At 45.5% G+C, this 15,834-nt stretch overlaps 1 protein-coding gene across 2 annotated transcripts in view; it reads right to left on the bottom strand.

Moving 5' to 3' along the window:
* LOC138575469 (phospholipid-transporting ATPase IK-like) overlaps positions 1-15,834 on the bottom strand; it is a 1,193,252-nt gene that overhangs the window by 127,986 nt on the left and 1,049,432 nt on the right. For both annotated transcript variants that reach the window (XM_069649486.1, XM_069649487.1), the window contains one exon: positions 4,031-4,172. In XM_069649486.1, coding sequence (XP_069505587.1) covers positions 4,031-4,172 — 142 coding nt within the window. The remainder of the gene's footprint in view (positions 1-4,030; positions 4,173-15,834) is intronic.

A 15,834-nucleotide genomic window follows, 5' to 3' on the forward strand; every position in this document is an offset into this window, starting at 1 on the left:
AATGTGTCCGTCGCCTTTAGGTCCGGTTGCGGCTGGAGTGTTCTGAAAGTGGTCATTGGCATAACATTCACAGATGCCCCAGTGTCTATTGTCATTAATACTTGCTGGTTTTGGATTGCCACCTGGCATTTTCGTTGTCTGAGTTTTTTTCTTGGCATGGCGTTTCCATGGTTGAGGCTGACACCAGGTAGACGTTTCTCCCTTTCTTCCATTGGTCATTGACAGACTCTTGTTGGGCACCGGCGGCGTCATCACCTTCCTCCTCTGTGGAGGAATTTGTGGTCTCCATTCGGCGGGCACTGGCCTGTTTCTTTTACTTGCCCCCACTCTTTTCCTGTGTTGTTTGTGGTGTTTGTTGTTGGGGGCCTGACCACCGGCATACCTTGACATAATGGTCCTTCTAGCCACACGCGCCGCAAGTGGTCCCCTGTGCCGGGCAGTTGCGTCTTCCGTGGCGCAGTCCTCCACACCACCCACATTCCATGGGCCCCGGTGTTCGAGGCTGCCATCTGGCATGCATGTGGTTTCCGCCAGTTTCATCCCTCGTTGATTGTCGATTTGTGATCTGGGATACTGTGGCTGTTGTGAGGGCTGGCTGTTGTTTCTGAAGGGTTCTGCCCATGTGTGCTGCTCTGGCGTGAGCTAGTTCCCTCTGGCGACCCAACTCAAGGATTCGGGTTAACGAGATGCCCTTTTCACTCAGTACCATCCTTTTCAGTTTCTCTGATTGGTTGCTGTTGATGAGCTGTCTCCGAATTTCCTTCTCAATGTCTGTGAATTCGCATGATATCCCCAGCTTCCTGAGCCTGGCTTGGTAGGCATCTGAGGTCTCCTCTTCCAGTTGGATGGTAGTACAAAATATGAATGTTTCGTAATCTGGATTGAGCTGTGGGAGAAAATGGGCCGTTAGGGCATCCTTCGCTTGCTGGTAAATGTCCTGACTGTCATCAATTGTCAGAGAATTGAAGATACGTAGCACTTCATCCCCCACGTTCAACAATAGGTGTGATCTCATTTTTCTCGCAGTGGTGATGTCCTTACACTCCATTGCCATCTCAAATTTTTGAATCCATAGCTGCCATCTTGGGCCAACCAATGAAGGATCAGTGTATGGGTCAAAGGGGTGTATCAATACTGAAGAGCCACCTTGTGGACGGGCTTGCGGTGCGAACACCGATAGGTTGGCAGCTAGTCTGGACGGCGTGCCGGGCCTGGTAGTGGATGTGCCGGTCGCCATGACTGGCCTTCACTTTGCCAAGTGCGGGGCCCGATGCCTCACCTTGGTGTGCCCCTGCGGGGGTCTGTTCTCTCCCTTGTGCGTGTGTACATTTTCGGGGCGTGGATGGAGTGCCTTCCCCTTCCCAGGGTCTTGTTGTGCAGGGTTGATGTATCCTGGTGTAGCTGCTGCGAGTTGGGGCAGATCCAGCGTTGTGCAGCGTGTCCGTTCTGATCCCGCGTTGTCAGGGGATCAGGGAAAGTTTTCTGTGGCCACGCGGTGGAGAGAATGCCTTCTCCCTAAGCGATCAGCTGTTATGCTTTGGCACGCGTGCCGTTGTTCTCACGTCCCTCGTCGCCAGTGTTGGGTCCTGTCATGGCTCGTAAGCAGCCGGAGACAGGGAGTGTGAGGCCCGCGTGGGTAGGCCTCACTGACGCAGCTCCAGCGGGAGCTAATGATACGCAGACACATTCAGCTCATTTCACTGCCCCGGAACTGCCTCCGCGGAGTGGGGGTGGGGCCTTTATTGGACGCCTTGCGTCACATCGTAGTGGGATGCAAAGCGGACATCACAGACGTCTTGAAGGAGCTGATGGACAGTTTTTTAAAAGGGAATTTTCAGATGTCAACTATAGACCACGGAGCTGTGCATCTGTCAGACTGATGCTACACCTGAAGTGGTTACTAAACAGGCAGAGGCTCTGCATATTTAGCCCGTCTGGAACCGCACACAGACTGACTGTGTCCCGGCCCAAATGCTTTACAATGAAAGTGGTTGGGTTGATGGTTTGCATGTTGCCTCACAGAAAACATACCACACCCATGGATTGGGGTTGATTAATGCTTTAAATACACCCAAATATCATGACAGTGTACCACAGGGTAGCACAACATAACACAGCACCAACATGCTCTTTGAAGGCCAAAACATTTATAAATCCCGTTACAACTTGCCTATTTACTGGGGTACATGTCAGGAATCAAAGTCTGCCTCAGTGCCTTCAAAGCAAATGCAGCAAACCGTGCCTGTCTTTCCATCGCACCCGCTTTTCCTCCTTGTACGAACAACCTTTCCTCTAAGGAATAATAGCCATTGGCTCGGCTTTTGCTTCCTACCTGCACCAACCGCAGAGACTGGCACATGTCCACTATGTTTCCTTAAATCAGTGCCACCAGCATTATTGCAGAATGGCCACTCTTGTACGAGTCCTTACAGCCACACACCACCCCCGCCCCCAACTTCCTAGAAAGATGAAAACACTGTATTTTTGTGTCAGAGAAACAGCACCTGCTCGCTCACCAGTCTAGTTATTATAGTATTAAGCTTCAAGTGTTTTCCATTTGGATGCTTGTATTATAAGGGACTTTTGACGTGGCTTAAGTAAACGATGTGCACTGCTTTGTTTTGATGAACGTGAACCTTATCCAAATGACTTTGCTTCAAACCAAGTTCTTTTTAACTCCATTGGCCAACATGTGCTAAATAAAGCCTTTTTAGCAAAACATAAAAACACCAGAAACAGCACAGCCAGAGGGCAAGCTGCACTCCATGGAAGTCCTGAACTTGGTCTATCATTGCAGTGTTTGGACGACTTAGTCAATTGAAGAAACCGTTAGAGTTGGTGTTTTTTCTGCAAAATATAAATAACAATCACTAGCAAAGCCAACAATTTGGGATTTTGTGTGTACTTGGGATAGGCATTTACCATGCACTGCTGTAATGATACTACTATGGCAAGAACTGGAAAATGGAGCGAGTGCCCAGGCATATTTTCTCACTGACTGGCAAATGCCTATGCAATAACTATATGCCAGGCAAAATGATTGCCAATGGTTGTTTTTAATAGGCCTTCAGTACAAGGGACAATGCAAGACTCATCGAACAACTGGACAAAGAATAAGAAACCAGACAGACCGTATTACTTAACAAGCATTGGCAATGCCAACATTTTGGGGTTTTGTGTAGGAATGTAAAAGGCACTTACTACCATAGTGGTATTAACTGGCTATTGATGGTAGCAGGTGGAAAATGGCGAAAGTACTGGGCCATCTAATAGCAGTGTCTGACAAATGCCTAATACTTAAACAAAAGCCAGAACTGAAGTCTCTGCCAGTGCCGGTTTCTATTGATAGCACTGTGTTTTTGAACAGAATTAAACCCCCCTGGACATCCTTTGGGTCCACCTGGGGAGGACAGCCCCACAGTTTGAAGATCACTACTCTAGGGAGAAATCATTTGCTCCGGTTCTCCACCGGAAGGAATACACAAGCTCTGAGCCTGAGGCTACGGTACCATAATGCAACTTTGATATGCGATTGGCGTATATGGTGCCCGTCCGCAACATGTGAAAATGTTAGGCAACTTTTTTGGCTTTTTAAACTCTTGAAACTTACACTTGTCCAGAAGCATTTCTTTTCGTTATATTTGGTTTTGTTTGAAACCTTTTTGGATAATCTGCTAGATCTCAAAAATGTGTGGATGTGTATTATTCTGTGTCACAGGAGCACCACATATGAATTGGATAACCAGCATGCACAGATGTTCAGCTGTGTCCAGGGCCCAGTAATCCAATTTCAATATGAAGTATTTGGATTTCCACATTTCAACTGGAGGATTTCAAATCCATGGGAAAAAGCCAACATTCCACTAGGATATGCAGTTTTGAAGTTCCCACATCATTGATTCAGCTTCTGAAATATGGGTCCTGATGAGGATGTAATGTTTGTGGGTGCTGGGGAAGAGTCAGCTTAAAAAATATGAATGGAGGAAACTGAGCAATCCAGGGCCAAAACTAGGAAAAACATTTGCCTTACCAAGAAGTCCCCTGTAATCACCAATGCCATCCGCCCATGGTGCAAGCTTGCCCGGTGCTTCCGAGAGACACTGCTGCGAAGGAGATCCTCCCCGCTGCCTGTGATATTGTTATTGTGCTCCCAGTACTCCTCCAGGATATCACTGCAGTAGAGATGAGACAAAGACTCCAATTAAATCGCAAGCCACCACTTACCTACAGGTTCCCTTTGAAGGGGGTGGAGGGTGGTGTTCAGTATCAACAACTGGGGCCTGATTCATAAAAGGGTTTTTCAGTGGGGTGAACCCATTGAAAAAGGTTTGTGAATCAGGCCCCTTCTTTCTTACAAGAGACATTTTGAGTACTTTCCACTTCACCTCTCATGGTAGTACTGATCACTTACACTGTTTAATAGAGGTACTGCCCACTGATATATTGCATTTTGGTCTTCGCTCGGTCAAGCAGGCGAAAAACTAAAACTGATCCCCACTTTATGCTTGTTTGTTAGATAGAGCTATTTGTGCTGTAAATGTTTTTAAGAAATTTGAGCATTCTGCCTGCATGCAGCTTTGACATCTGCAACTTGAAGAAACGCTTAGTGAATTTAACCCATTCAGAGCACAGCTCAAGTTGTCCTTTAGGATGGTGCTTAGAGGCCGGACAGTACTCAATGGCTGAAGTCATACAGAGCGATATGCTGTGTATCGGTCTTTGTCCACTTACTGCACACCCATGCCCACCCCCCTGTACCCTGCTCTGGTGTAGGAGAGCATACCACCTCCCAGCTAATTCCACTTTATCCACTCCGAGGAAATTGGCAAAGCATGTCAAGTGTTGACTACATGCCAATACCATGCATTTATTGCTTACACATTAAAAGGTGATAGGAATGTAAAGCATAGGAGGGAGATAAAGAGTCAGAGGGGAAAAGAGAGGGAGACAGGAAGAGGAAAAGAGGATGAGAGAGAGGGAGAGAGACACACACAGAGACGAGAGGGAGAGATGAATAGAGCTTGGCAGAGAGAGAGAGGGGGAGAGAGAGAGAGAGAGAGAGAGAGAGAGGGTTGGGTTGATGGGCAGGGATACGGAGAGGAAAAGAGTGATAGATAGACTCAGACTGATCAAATAGTGTATGAATCGACCAACAGATATGGCTGCCCTATAACTGTCATGGCTTGTGCAGGGAGCAAAAATTCAAGTTGCAAGCTACTAGCCAGCAACAAAAAAACTTCACTCGCCACCTCATTTGTATTAATTCCTACATCACACCATGTCCTAGTCGTCAAGAGTCAAATATCACTAGCCAATGGCCAGTGCAAATCTTGCACCCTGGCTTGTGCATCCACCTTAAATCACTTTGCCAACATTACCAGTAATTCTAAAGCTTAAGAAAAAGAACAAGATTAGTAGATACGAACTGTGACGAATTGCAGGAATTCACCTCTTCTCCCCAAGGTGGAGCCCGGGCCACCCCACTGTGATGCTATGGTGGTGAGCCTGCTCCGCAATACCATCCCTAGGTGTAGAGGCAAGTGGACTTCAGCTGGAGAGATTTCCCCTTTGGGGACAAGAACTCGCGTTCCCAGGAGGAACAACCTAAAGGACCTGCTAAAGTAACATATTTAAGACTTCCTGATAAGAATATCTGAGAAGAAAAGTTCAATATCTATTACTGCCAACATGGCATGGAAAACCTCCTTTAGAACTCCAATTCTACTGGGAAGAAGAAGAGGACGTATGGAGGATAAGAGAATCCTCCAGATAAAGAGAAAAAGAAACAGATTAATGTGCAGGGGATGCCCCAGGTCTTCATTTATCCAAAATGGGGAGGAGCCTGGGGAAACGAAAACACAGCCTTCAAACTTAAAACAAAAACACGCTGGCTATTGAGGCAGCAGAGACAAGACGCACAGCGTCCTGCAGTTGTGAGTAACAGAGAGGTACCAGGTGTGCTACCGCCTGTAACAAGGATGCCGGACAAAATGAAACGAGATGCACAGCGTCCCACAGCCAAGGAGGAGAAAGACGCCGAGACTGGTGGCGTGACCACAAGAGGTTCATAGTGGACCAGGGGTCCAGATAACAACGCAGACCATTCAACATAGGCCACTATCAGACATACCGGAGCACCATCCAAGACAAAGGAAGGAAGAAGAAACAGATGAGAGAAAACGAGACGCCAGATTAAAGGGAAAGGAAGCCAATCCTCACCAAATGAAAAACCTGGTGATGTTGACCCTAAGAACTGAAGATAATAAGAATACCTGGAGACCCGGGGGAATGAGTGGTAACGAGTATAGGAATGCGCCTACTCATCATGGCCCAGAGAGAGACAACCTAACAAGGGTGAATGAGAATCTTTACTGGAATGCACCTACTCATCACAATCAAGAGAGAGAAAATTGAATAAAAGTAAATGAGAATCATTATTGGAATCCTCGCACTCGTCTTAGTAAAAAGAGGAGTGTTGTAATGCCAATAACAAGAGAAGAAAAAGATATTTTAGGAATTACACAACTTGTGCTAAATCATACCAAAAAGGCCTAAGAGAAATAAAAGAATAGTTTAGAAATGATAAAACTGAGAACAAGTTGGACTATGTAGAAATAGACCAAGAGAAGGTGAAAAGAGGAATCAAAGTCTATGAACTGTTCAATAGCCCAGAAGATTGTGGGTTAAGCTTACTAGGGAAGGAGAGAAGGATGAACCTGTATAGTAAAAGACACGAGAAGGAAGAATACTCGAAAAACCACAATAAATTAACTGTATGGACTGATGAAAGTTATTTGTGATGTTGTCAATTCTAGGGCTTCATTACCAGCTTGTTTCGTTTTGATATGTACATAGATCTAAAGTTGTAATTTCTGTGCATCTGCGAGCCTACCTTATTTGTATATGTACATAGTTCTAAATTATTAAAAGTATTCCCCAGGCTAGAAGGTTTAGAATGGTTATGTAGGGATGGAGGAGAGGGAGGCTGGAGGGGTATGGATGGCTTGGGGCTGCTGTAATGATCCTGCTCAAAGAAATGAAATAAAAGGAGTTTAGATACTGCACTTAATACTGGTGACAAAGATCCTAATCAGCAGCCCAGCAAGAGCCGTGATTACGGTGCTGTGCTGTACCTGCGTTGTTCGTGGTGGACCTGTTAGTTCCTGATGTGGAACGTGCCTGCGATCGTAGTGAGGTGCTGTACCTGCGCTCCAGGAGGCTCCTGATCGTAGCAGAGCGGGTCACGCTTTGCCTTTGGCCATGACATTCGGGGAGCAGATCGAGGTGGTGTGGCACTGATTTGGGGATGCTGGTGGCTCTCTGTGACATCGGGGCACAGTTGGGGAACTGTTGGTGACATCAGCGCCTGTTGCACGTTACGGAGCTCTGGGCGACATCTTGGTGTCAGGCGACCCGTGGGACATTTCCACACACTGCATGCGATGCACATCATCTTGAAAACATGCTATATATTGACCAGACCGGTGAACTTCCTGAAGTCAGGCGTTGTTCCAACGAATTGTGAATTTATGGTCATTACAGGGGCAGGTGATACCGAAAAGAGCCAGATAAATACCAAGGGCTGCATAAGGTGTGTGAATACCTGACTGCTACTTTGAGGAGTCATGAACGTTCCAGGGCATGCTTTGTTCTTACCTACAGCAGGTGAACCAATTATAAAAAGGTGTGATTGGAAGGAAGGGTTTTTAAAATACCTGCATGGATTGTATGGGGCCAACTTCTCTTCAGACAGAAAAGACTCCTTACTCTACCATTGTTTAGGCCAGGACGGCCAAGCCATATACAGAAAATCGCCTGATTTGCCGTACGTTGATGCTGATGGTTTGAGTGCTTTTTCGAAATAACTTTAGCAAAGTTGGATTAGCATGTTACTGTAAAAGAGGACAAGTTTTGATCCAGGTACCACTTTGCCATTTGGCACCAGAGACAGAATGAGCCCATTGAGGAGTTTATAACTGCCCTTTGCGGTTTAGCCATTAAACGTGATTGTGACCATCGCAGGGATGAACACCTAAGAGATCAATTAATGATATGCTGTGTTAATCAAAACGTGAGAGAAGTGTTATGGTGTGGATATTTCCTTGGAGAGAGCGATAAAAATTGCAAAAATGTTGGAACACACCAAGACCTGCATCATAGAACTTGATGCTAAAGCGGTGAAGTCGGCAGTGTCAAGTGCAAACCAGATCGAGTCGTTGAAAACACGCAAGGATCAAGGACAGAAAGAGCAGGGGAGGGCAACTCTCAACAAAAAGCTTGCAATAAGCAGAAAATGTATGGAAAACTGCATGCAAAAAATTGTTATCACTGTGGAAATGTGGACCATTTGGCCAACGATAAACTGTGTTTTGCTCAACATGTAATTTGTAGGGAATGTGGAAAGAAAGGACATTTGGCCGGGTGCTGTAAACAGTGGGCCAAGTTTGGAAGTGTGAAATGGGTGCAAGGGGACATGGGTTACTGATAGACTGCAATGAGGAGGAAGATGAAAGGTGTGTGGTGAATGGAGTGGATATAAGGCCAACATGAATAAAACCCCATGCTGAGCTAGATGCAAATACTGTACCTGTGAAACTTCTGATTGACAGTGGGCCGAATGCCATGCTCATGAATATGGGCACATGGGAAAATGAATTCAATTGTTGCGATCTGCAAGAAGCCACTATGATGGCACACATATATGTAGAGGTGCCTATTGATATTGTGGGAGTGTTGTGGGCACAATTTGGATTTAAAGGGCACAGTGCAATGGGCATGTTGAGAGTGACAAGTACATGGGGACACCTGCTATCCTGGGACACGGAGGCTGATTTGGGAATAAGATAGGATCCTGAACACTGATTGTAGGGGTTGGTGGTACAAAAGAATGGCGAGGTGGTGAATTGTGCGCATCGTGGAGAATTGGACGTGGGACAATGATATCCGAGTGTGTTTGAGGAAGTGACTCAAAGTTTGAAGGGATTTGTACATCTAATTAAATTGAATCCTGGGGCAATGCCAGTTAGGGCCCAGGCTAGTACAATACCCTTGGCTAAGTATGTCACATTAAGGGAGAACTTAATATGATTGCAGATGTCTTATTGCACAATGCTATTGAGGATGATGGAGGTAATGCAGGTGTATTGGAAGGAGAGGTATTCACAAATTGGCAGGTTGGTGATGAAGAAAATTGGCATGCACGATGTGTTGAAGATAAGCTGTACCAGACAGTGATAACATTTGTGCAATAAGGAACGCCGGCGAGGGAGCTGGAACATTTGTTGAAAATATATAAGAGGATTACAAATGAGTTGCGTGTGGCTAGAGGAGTGTTAGTAAGAGGAGATCGAATGGTGGTGGCAGAAGGGAAAATGTAATGAAGATTGCAAATAAAGGGCACTTAGGAATTTGAAAGACAAAGGGGATGATTCGATAGGAATACTCGGGGCTTGGAAATGATGATGATATAGAGGGAATGTTGAAAGAGCGTGAAGGATGTTGAAACAGCAAAAAGGCGGCGCCAATGTGTGTGGTGGAGCTACCAGATTCGGTGTGGGATGTGGTTGGTGGCTGTGGACATCTTGGGGCCTATTGCCATGAGAGGATGTCAAGGCAGCTATGTGACTGTAGCGGTGGATATGTTGTTGAAATGTCCTGAAGTGTGTGTGGTTAAGGATATCAGTGCGTGCAGGATGGTGAAATTCTTAGAAACAATATTTTTGAGGGAAGATTTTCTGAGGGAAATTGCGTCAAATAATGGGCCACAGTTTATTGCTGAATAAATTGAGTTTCTGGAGGGGAATGGTGTACAGCCTGCAACAACGGCTCTATGTAATTTACTAAGGGAATGCTGTAATGGAAAGATTATATAGAACGTAAATGGATGTGATAAGGATTGCTGTTGCAACGTGAGGAGATTGGGTGTGCGCAGTGATGGAGAGAGTGGCACAATACAGTTTGGTGCTGCATCGAGTTATTGTGGTGTCACCTTTTGATGTGTTGAGGAGGAGGTCTCTGAATTAGAAATTGCATCCAGGGTGGATGAATAAGTATAAGTGTGGGAGGGCGGTTGTTGCAGAGGATGTGGTGAAGAGAAGAGTCATGGAAGGTAATGGTGAGAAGTGGTGTAAGCAGAGGGTGACGGTTTTGAGAAAGGCTGATGGATGTGACGTAGGAATTAGGAGATGAATTGTGTCTATGTGTGTGTGTGCGTGTGACTAAGGGAAGGAGGTGTGTTATATGTGATGTTGTTCTATTGCATCATTGCCAGCTTGTTTCTTCTTGATGTGTGCATAGTTCTAAAATGTTTATCTCCGTGGATCCACCAGCCTACTTTTTGTAATATGCACATAGTTCTAAATTCATAAAAGGATTCTCCAGGCTGGAAGGTTTAGAATGTTTATGTAAGGATGAAGGAGAGGGAGGCTGCAGTGGTCTGGAGGGCTTGGGGCTGCTGTAAAGAACCCGCTCAAAAATGAAATGAAGGAGTTTGGATACTGCACTTAATAAAATGGATCACTAGAGACTATCTAAATATCGTCTACTAAAATGTGGCTGAGAGATAATCTAATCAGAGTCTGACCTACCACACTAACCTAAAACAAAATACAGAAATCAATTATCTGGTAAGCTAGTTCAGAGTTAAGCACTCGCCTCCGATAACTGTATGGGAACTGCATTAACATTTTTTTTAACAATTCCAGCAGGTCCATTTCTGCCATTCACTGTGTACCATCAAATTGGGTAACAAAAGCAATTATTTCAGCAGTTGGAAGTGTGAGAAAACCAGCATGAAGCGCTTTATTAAAAAGTCATCCTATTTTTAATACTTAAGTCATTAGAGCAATAGTCCCTTACAAGGCCTTCCATGGCTGCCTTACACTCAAGTTTAGGTGTGCTTTACATCTGTACACCGTGCACTTTGTACTGCATTGCCATGCTTTTGTGAAAATTCAACCTAGGTGTGCTTTTACATCCGTGTATCTTCCATTTTAGTGTTGTATTGTGCTTTTTTGGGAATTGTTAACTTAGCTGTGCTTTTACATCTGTGCATCTTCCATTTTAGTCTGTTTTGTGCTTTTTGGGAAAATTCGAATTTAGGTGTGCATTTACATCTGTGCATCCACCTGTTTCCCTTGGCTGCTAGGCCGCCTGGTGAGTTTGTGCAGGGCCTTGTGCAGCCTCTCCTTCTATCCCGCTTTCCTACACCTCCATGGCACTCGCCATCTCCCCCATCTACTCTAACTGTTACTCTCTCCCATGAAGTCTGGAAGAAAAACGTTCAAAAAAGATCTCTTTGGTTCTAACCCTGGCCTACCTATCACGGACACCTATGTCAGTGCTACGTCCATACAGACAATCACTGATATCCTCTTCTCTATCCCCTCTCCTGACCTACGGACTCCTCATCCGATCTCTACTCTCTCTCCTTTTTCCTCCTCACTCATTAATGGTGGCACTAGATGGGAAGTACTCTTGGCTAATTTCTCATCCTCTAGGTGCATCATCAATGTCTATCATGGCATTGTCATGGCTCTCAACCCAATATTCTCCTTTTCGATCGGCACCTGCCGGCCCTCGTTATATTCCTTCCTACTCCTGCAACTCCTCCTTCTGCTCTCTCTGCACCTCCTTCTCCACCTCTGATGGGTGTACCAAACCCCTGTACCCCTCCTGGGAAAACCTTCAAAGGTGGTGACCGGCTTCTTTTAGCCTAGCCACTCTAAATGCACAATCTGCTGTAAAACACTCCTCTGACATCTGCCTCCTCCTTGAAGACTTTGATCTCAACGTCCTCGCTCTCACGAGATGTGGTACAATGCCAGCTCCGTCACTGCTTTTGACTCCCTCCTCCCTGATGGCTAAAAGATCCTCTCCAAGCATCAGCCCAACCGATGTGGTGGTGGAGTAGCCTTTATCTTTCCTGAGTGGGTCGCTATCTCTCTCATACCCACCCAGCCTTAGTCCTCCTTTGAAAGCCTGGTCTGCAAGATTTGTGTCTTCCCTACTCTCTCTTTCCCTCTTACCACTCTCTGCAGGCCTCCAGGCCCTATCTCTCTCTTCCTCTCAGAAAGGCCTGACTTTACCTCCTCTCTTCTGAGTCCTACCTCTAAACTTCTCCTCAAACATCCGCCTCAACTCTATTGTTCCTGTACCCACACTCTTCTGTGATCTTTGTACCTCTCTCTCCCTCACTATTCTTCGGACCCAACCCACTCTGCCGGGCACACTTTTGATGCCTTCATCCAAGCTGATCTCCCGCTCTCCAACCCTCTCTCTATCCCTCTCTCCTGGTCTAACCATTCCCTCCTCTCTTCCCACTTGGGACTCCTCGGCCCCCTGACAAAGTCTCCACCAGCAGTGGCAGCTTCCTTCACAGTTATCCGTCCGATGAAACGAGTGTCAGTTGCTGCTTTTGCCACCACCTTCATCCCCCTTCTTCCCTCCCTATTGACTCCCCCACTGACTCTGTCCTTGACAATCTTCATCTTGCTATTACTAACACTGTTGACATTCTTGGCCCTGTCATGAGGACCCACCTGAAACCTGCCTCCAAGCATAACATTTGGTACTTCTCTGATTTGGCCACTCGGAAGCACAAGTGTAGAATTGCTGAACAGAAGTGGCACACCTCAAGCTCATCCTCTGACAAACTGGCCTGCCGCTTGATCCGAAGGCAATACCGTCTATCCATCCACTTCAAAAAAGGGTCCACATCCAGGCCTGTATCTCTGGAGCCACTAACAACATGTCTGCACTCTTCAAAATCTGCAATGAACTCCTTTGTCTCCCTACCTCTCTTGGCTGCCTCCCACCCTACCACCCTCTCCTCATTCTCACCTATCACAAATCACAATGAATGAGTTCACTAGAAGCATCCGCCCTGTTCTTCCAGGACCTGTAAGGACAACATCTCCTCCTCACTCCGGATCTTGCTGACTTCTGCAACCACTGCTTAACCTTTGGCTCTTCCCCCTTCTCTCTCAAACACTCCCTTGTGCACCCCCTTCTAAAATAGCCTTCTGCTGACCCCTCGTGTCCAGCCAATAACCGCCCTATCTCTACTTCTCTCTTCCTTGGAAAACTTCAGGAGAACTTGGTCTCCCACCAACTGACCCAACACATTGAGCTCGTTGGTTTTTTATATGGCCATCAACCTGGATTCTGAGCATCCAGAAGTATGGAAACGGCTCTCCTGAACACCCAAGAAGAATTGCTTGCAAATCATGATTCCAATTCTCCCGCTGTTCTCGTTCTCCTTGACCTCCCTTCTGCCTTTGACAAGGTCAACCACTCTATCCTCAATGTGGCTCCAAGATATCTTGGAATGGGCACTGGATTGGTTGTCCTCCTTTATCACTGACCGCCCCTCCCAGGTGCCTCTGGGTTCTTTCTCCCCCACCACTACTCTATACTTGTGGTGTTCACCAGGGCTCCATCCTCTCCCCTTGGCTTTTCAACATCTACCTTGCTCTTCTTGCTCACTTGATATCGGCCTTCTCCCCTCACTTCCAATGCTATGCTGATGGCCTGCAACTCTTCTTTAAACTTCCCTCCTCTTCCTTTTCTTTCTCCTCTATCATCCCTGACTGCCTAGCTGCTATCCAGTGCTGGTGCACCTTCAACTATCTCTGTCTTAATGCCAGTAAGACTGCGATTCTTCCTATTAGGACACATGTTCCCACTCTCCCCCTGCACTCTGGCCGGCCTCTATGGGCTATCTTCCTTCTCCTTCCACTGAAGCCAGAAATATATGGGTAATCTTTGACTCCTATCTCTCCTTCATTCATCACATCTTGGACCTTGCCAAGAAGGCCCACTTTCAACTCCACCTCCTTACAGGCATTCTCCCTTTTCTCATCTTCCCACAGAAGCTCAATGTCTCTAGAGCTCTGGTCCTCTCCAGGCTGGATTACTGCAACCGACTCTTCCTCAACCTGCCTCTTCATTCCCTCCGCCCTCTTCAACTAATACAGAAAAGAGCTGCAAGACTTATGCTTGGCCTCAAGCCCAGGGTTGTTATCTCTCCAGCTCTGAAATCTCTACACTGGCTCCAGGTTGCTGCAAGGATCAAATTCCAGACCCTTTCCATCGTCCATAAGGCTCTCTGAGGCCTGAGACCTAGCACCTCATAAATGTGCAATAAATAAAAACAAATCCTCAGCCAGTTAGCACCATTACAAAAGGTTCCGCAGTTTACATATGAGTCTAAAAACGCCCCAAAGACTGTTCTGTCAAAAGTGGAATTTAAGGTAAACAGTTACATTAGTGATATGTCTTAAGATCAGTGCATATTTGAATCTCTGGGTAGGCATGATTTTGAAAGTGTTTATTTCATTTAAAATCAAAACTCAAACTGATTGAAAAAAAAGAGAAGAGAAATAGAAAGATTGAGAAGAGTATTTGATATTTGACCCCGGCTGCGCACACGCCATGTTTTTTTCTGAAAATAACATGTGACGTAACCATCCCTTGGTTTTTGTAAATACATCTTGAATATTTTGACTGTACAATTAATCATTTTGACTGTACACGACGCACAATTGTTTTATTTTACTTTATCTTTGTGAACATGTACGCTCATTCATCAATTTATAAACTTGTAAATACACCAAAGGCATGGCAATGATAATAAGCCCTGATTTGAAAAAGGCCCCACAAGCCGAAACACGTGTCATCATTAAGGGCAATCTTACAATCTAATGTATCTCTTATTCACCAAATAAATTATCTTTCTGTACATGAAACTGGCGCAGTCTGGTGTCTGAGTAACAGGTTGACTAACGTTACAGGTGGTTTATTTGTCTTTTTGACCACCACACTCAGCAGGACGCGACAGCCCATTCTGAATTTGCAACCTGCAAACAAGTCAAGTAATATATATATTCTGAGTCCAAGTAAGAAGTGTTGCCTATTCGATCAGCCCTTCAAAAGCCAACACTTTAAACTTATGTTTTTCATAAAGGCCAATCTTTGAAAACAATGCAAAGGCTTCTGTAAGTCTTAGAATAGATGTGAAGAAATGTATCCGTTACCATACATGTAATCAAGGGCTAGATCCCATGCAATGATTTGCATCCCTAAGATACAGACTCACAACCATAACTGATGAGGTTGTTTCAGAGTGCAAAGGCTCCTCATAGCACTGACCAGTAAACCATGAAAAGGGGCTTCAGTGTATTGCTATCTGTCCATTCTCACATCAAACAGTCCTAATGGTGTGCTCTACATCGTGTCACCAGAACCTGGCAATGGCATGTTAGGACCAAAATGCTCAATCGTCCCTTATAATTCGTTTTATGTTTTTTTTGCCAACTTTGTTGAGGTTTCTGTCAGAGAGGCTTAAGTTACAGAGGGAATCCCAAAAACGATTTACCTTTCTTTTTTCTCTATACAACTACTGGGCAGAACACATGAATACACCTCTGAATGTGCATCAGGCAAGTGTAAAGCTTTCTGGGAAAACTTTTAAGAAGATTGAGGGTTTCAAAATGTATAGTTCATATTATGGGGGCACCACAGACGCAGGACAGAAAAATCACATTACAAAACAAATCTGATGGGCTAGAAATCGTAGAAGAGTTGTGAGGATGCGGCACTCAGAGTTTGTGGATTCACAGTTGGATCCATGAATATCATATGCAGAAATATGCCAGAATTAAAGGAAAGTGCAGTGTTGACACCCTCTGACACCACAGTGTTCAAGAGCCTGGCCCACAATGGCCAGAGAAGGCACTTTAGGAGGCAGGACAGCTTTTTTACTGACAGAATAGAGGATCAGTTCAGGATTCATGAAACGTAATGTTGGGGTCCATGCAAATTAGCAGAATCTGC

This window comes from Ambystoma mexicanum, chromosome 1p (assembly GCF_040938575.1).
Source record: "Ambystoma mexicanum isolate Mex_15411 chromosome 1p, UKY_AmexF1_1, whole genome shotgun sequence".
NCBI lineage: Eukaryota > Metazoa > Chordata > Amphibia > Caudata > Ambystomatidae > Ambystoma > Ambystoma mexicanum.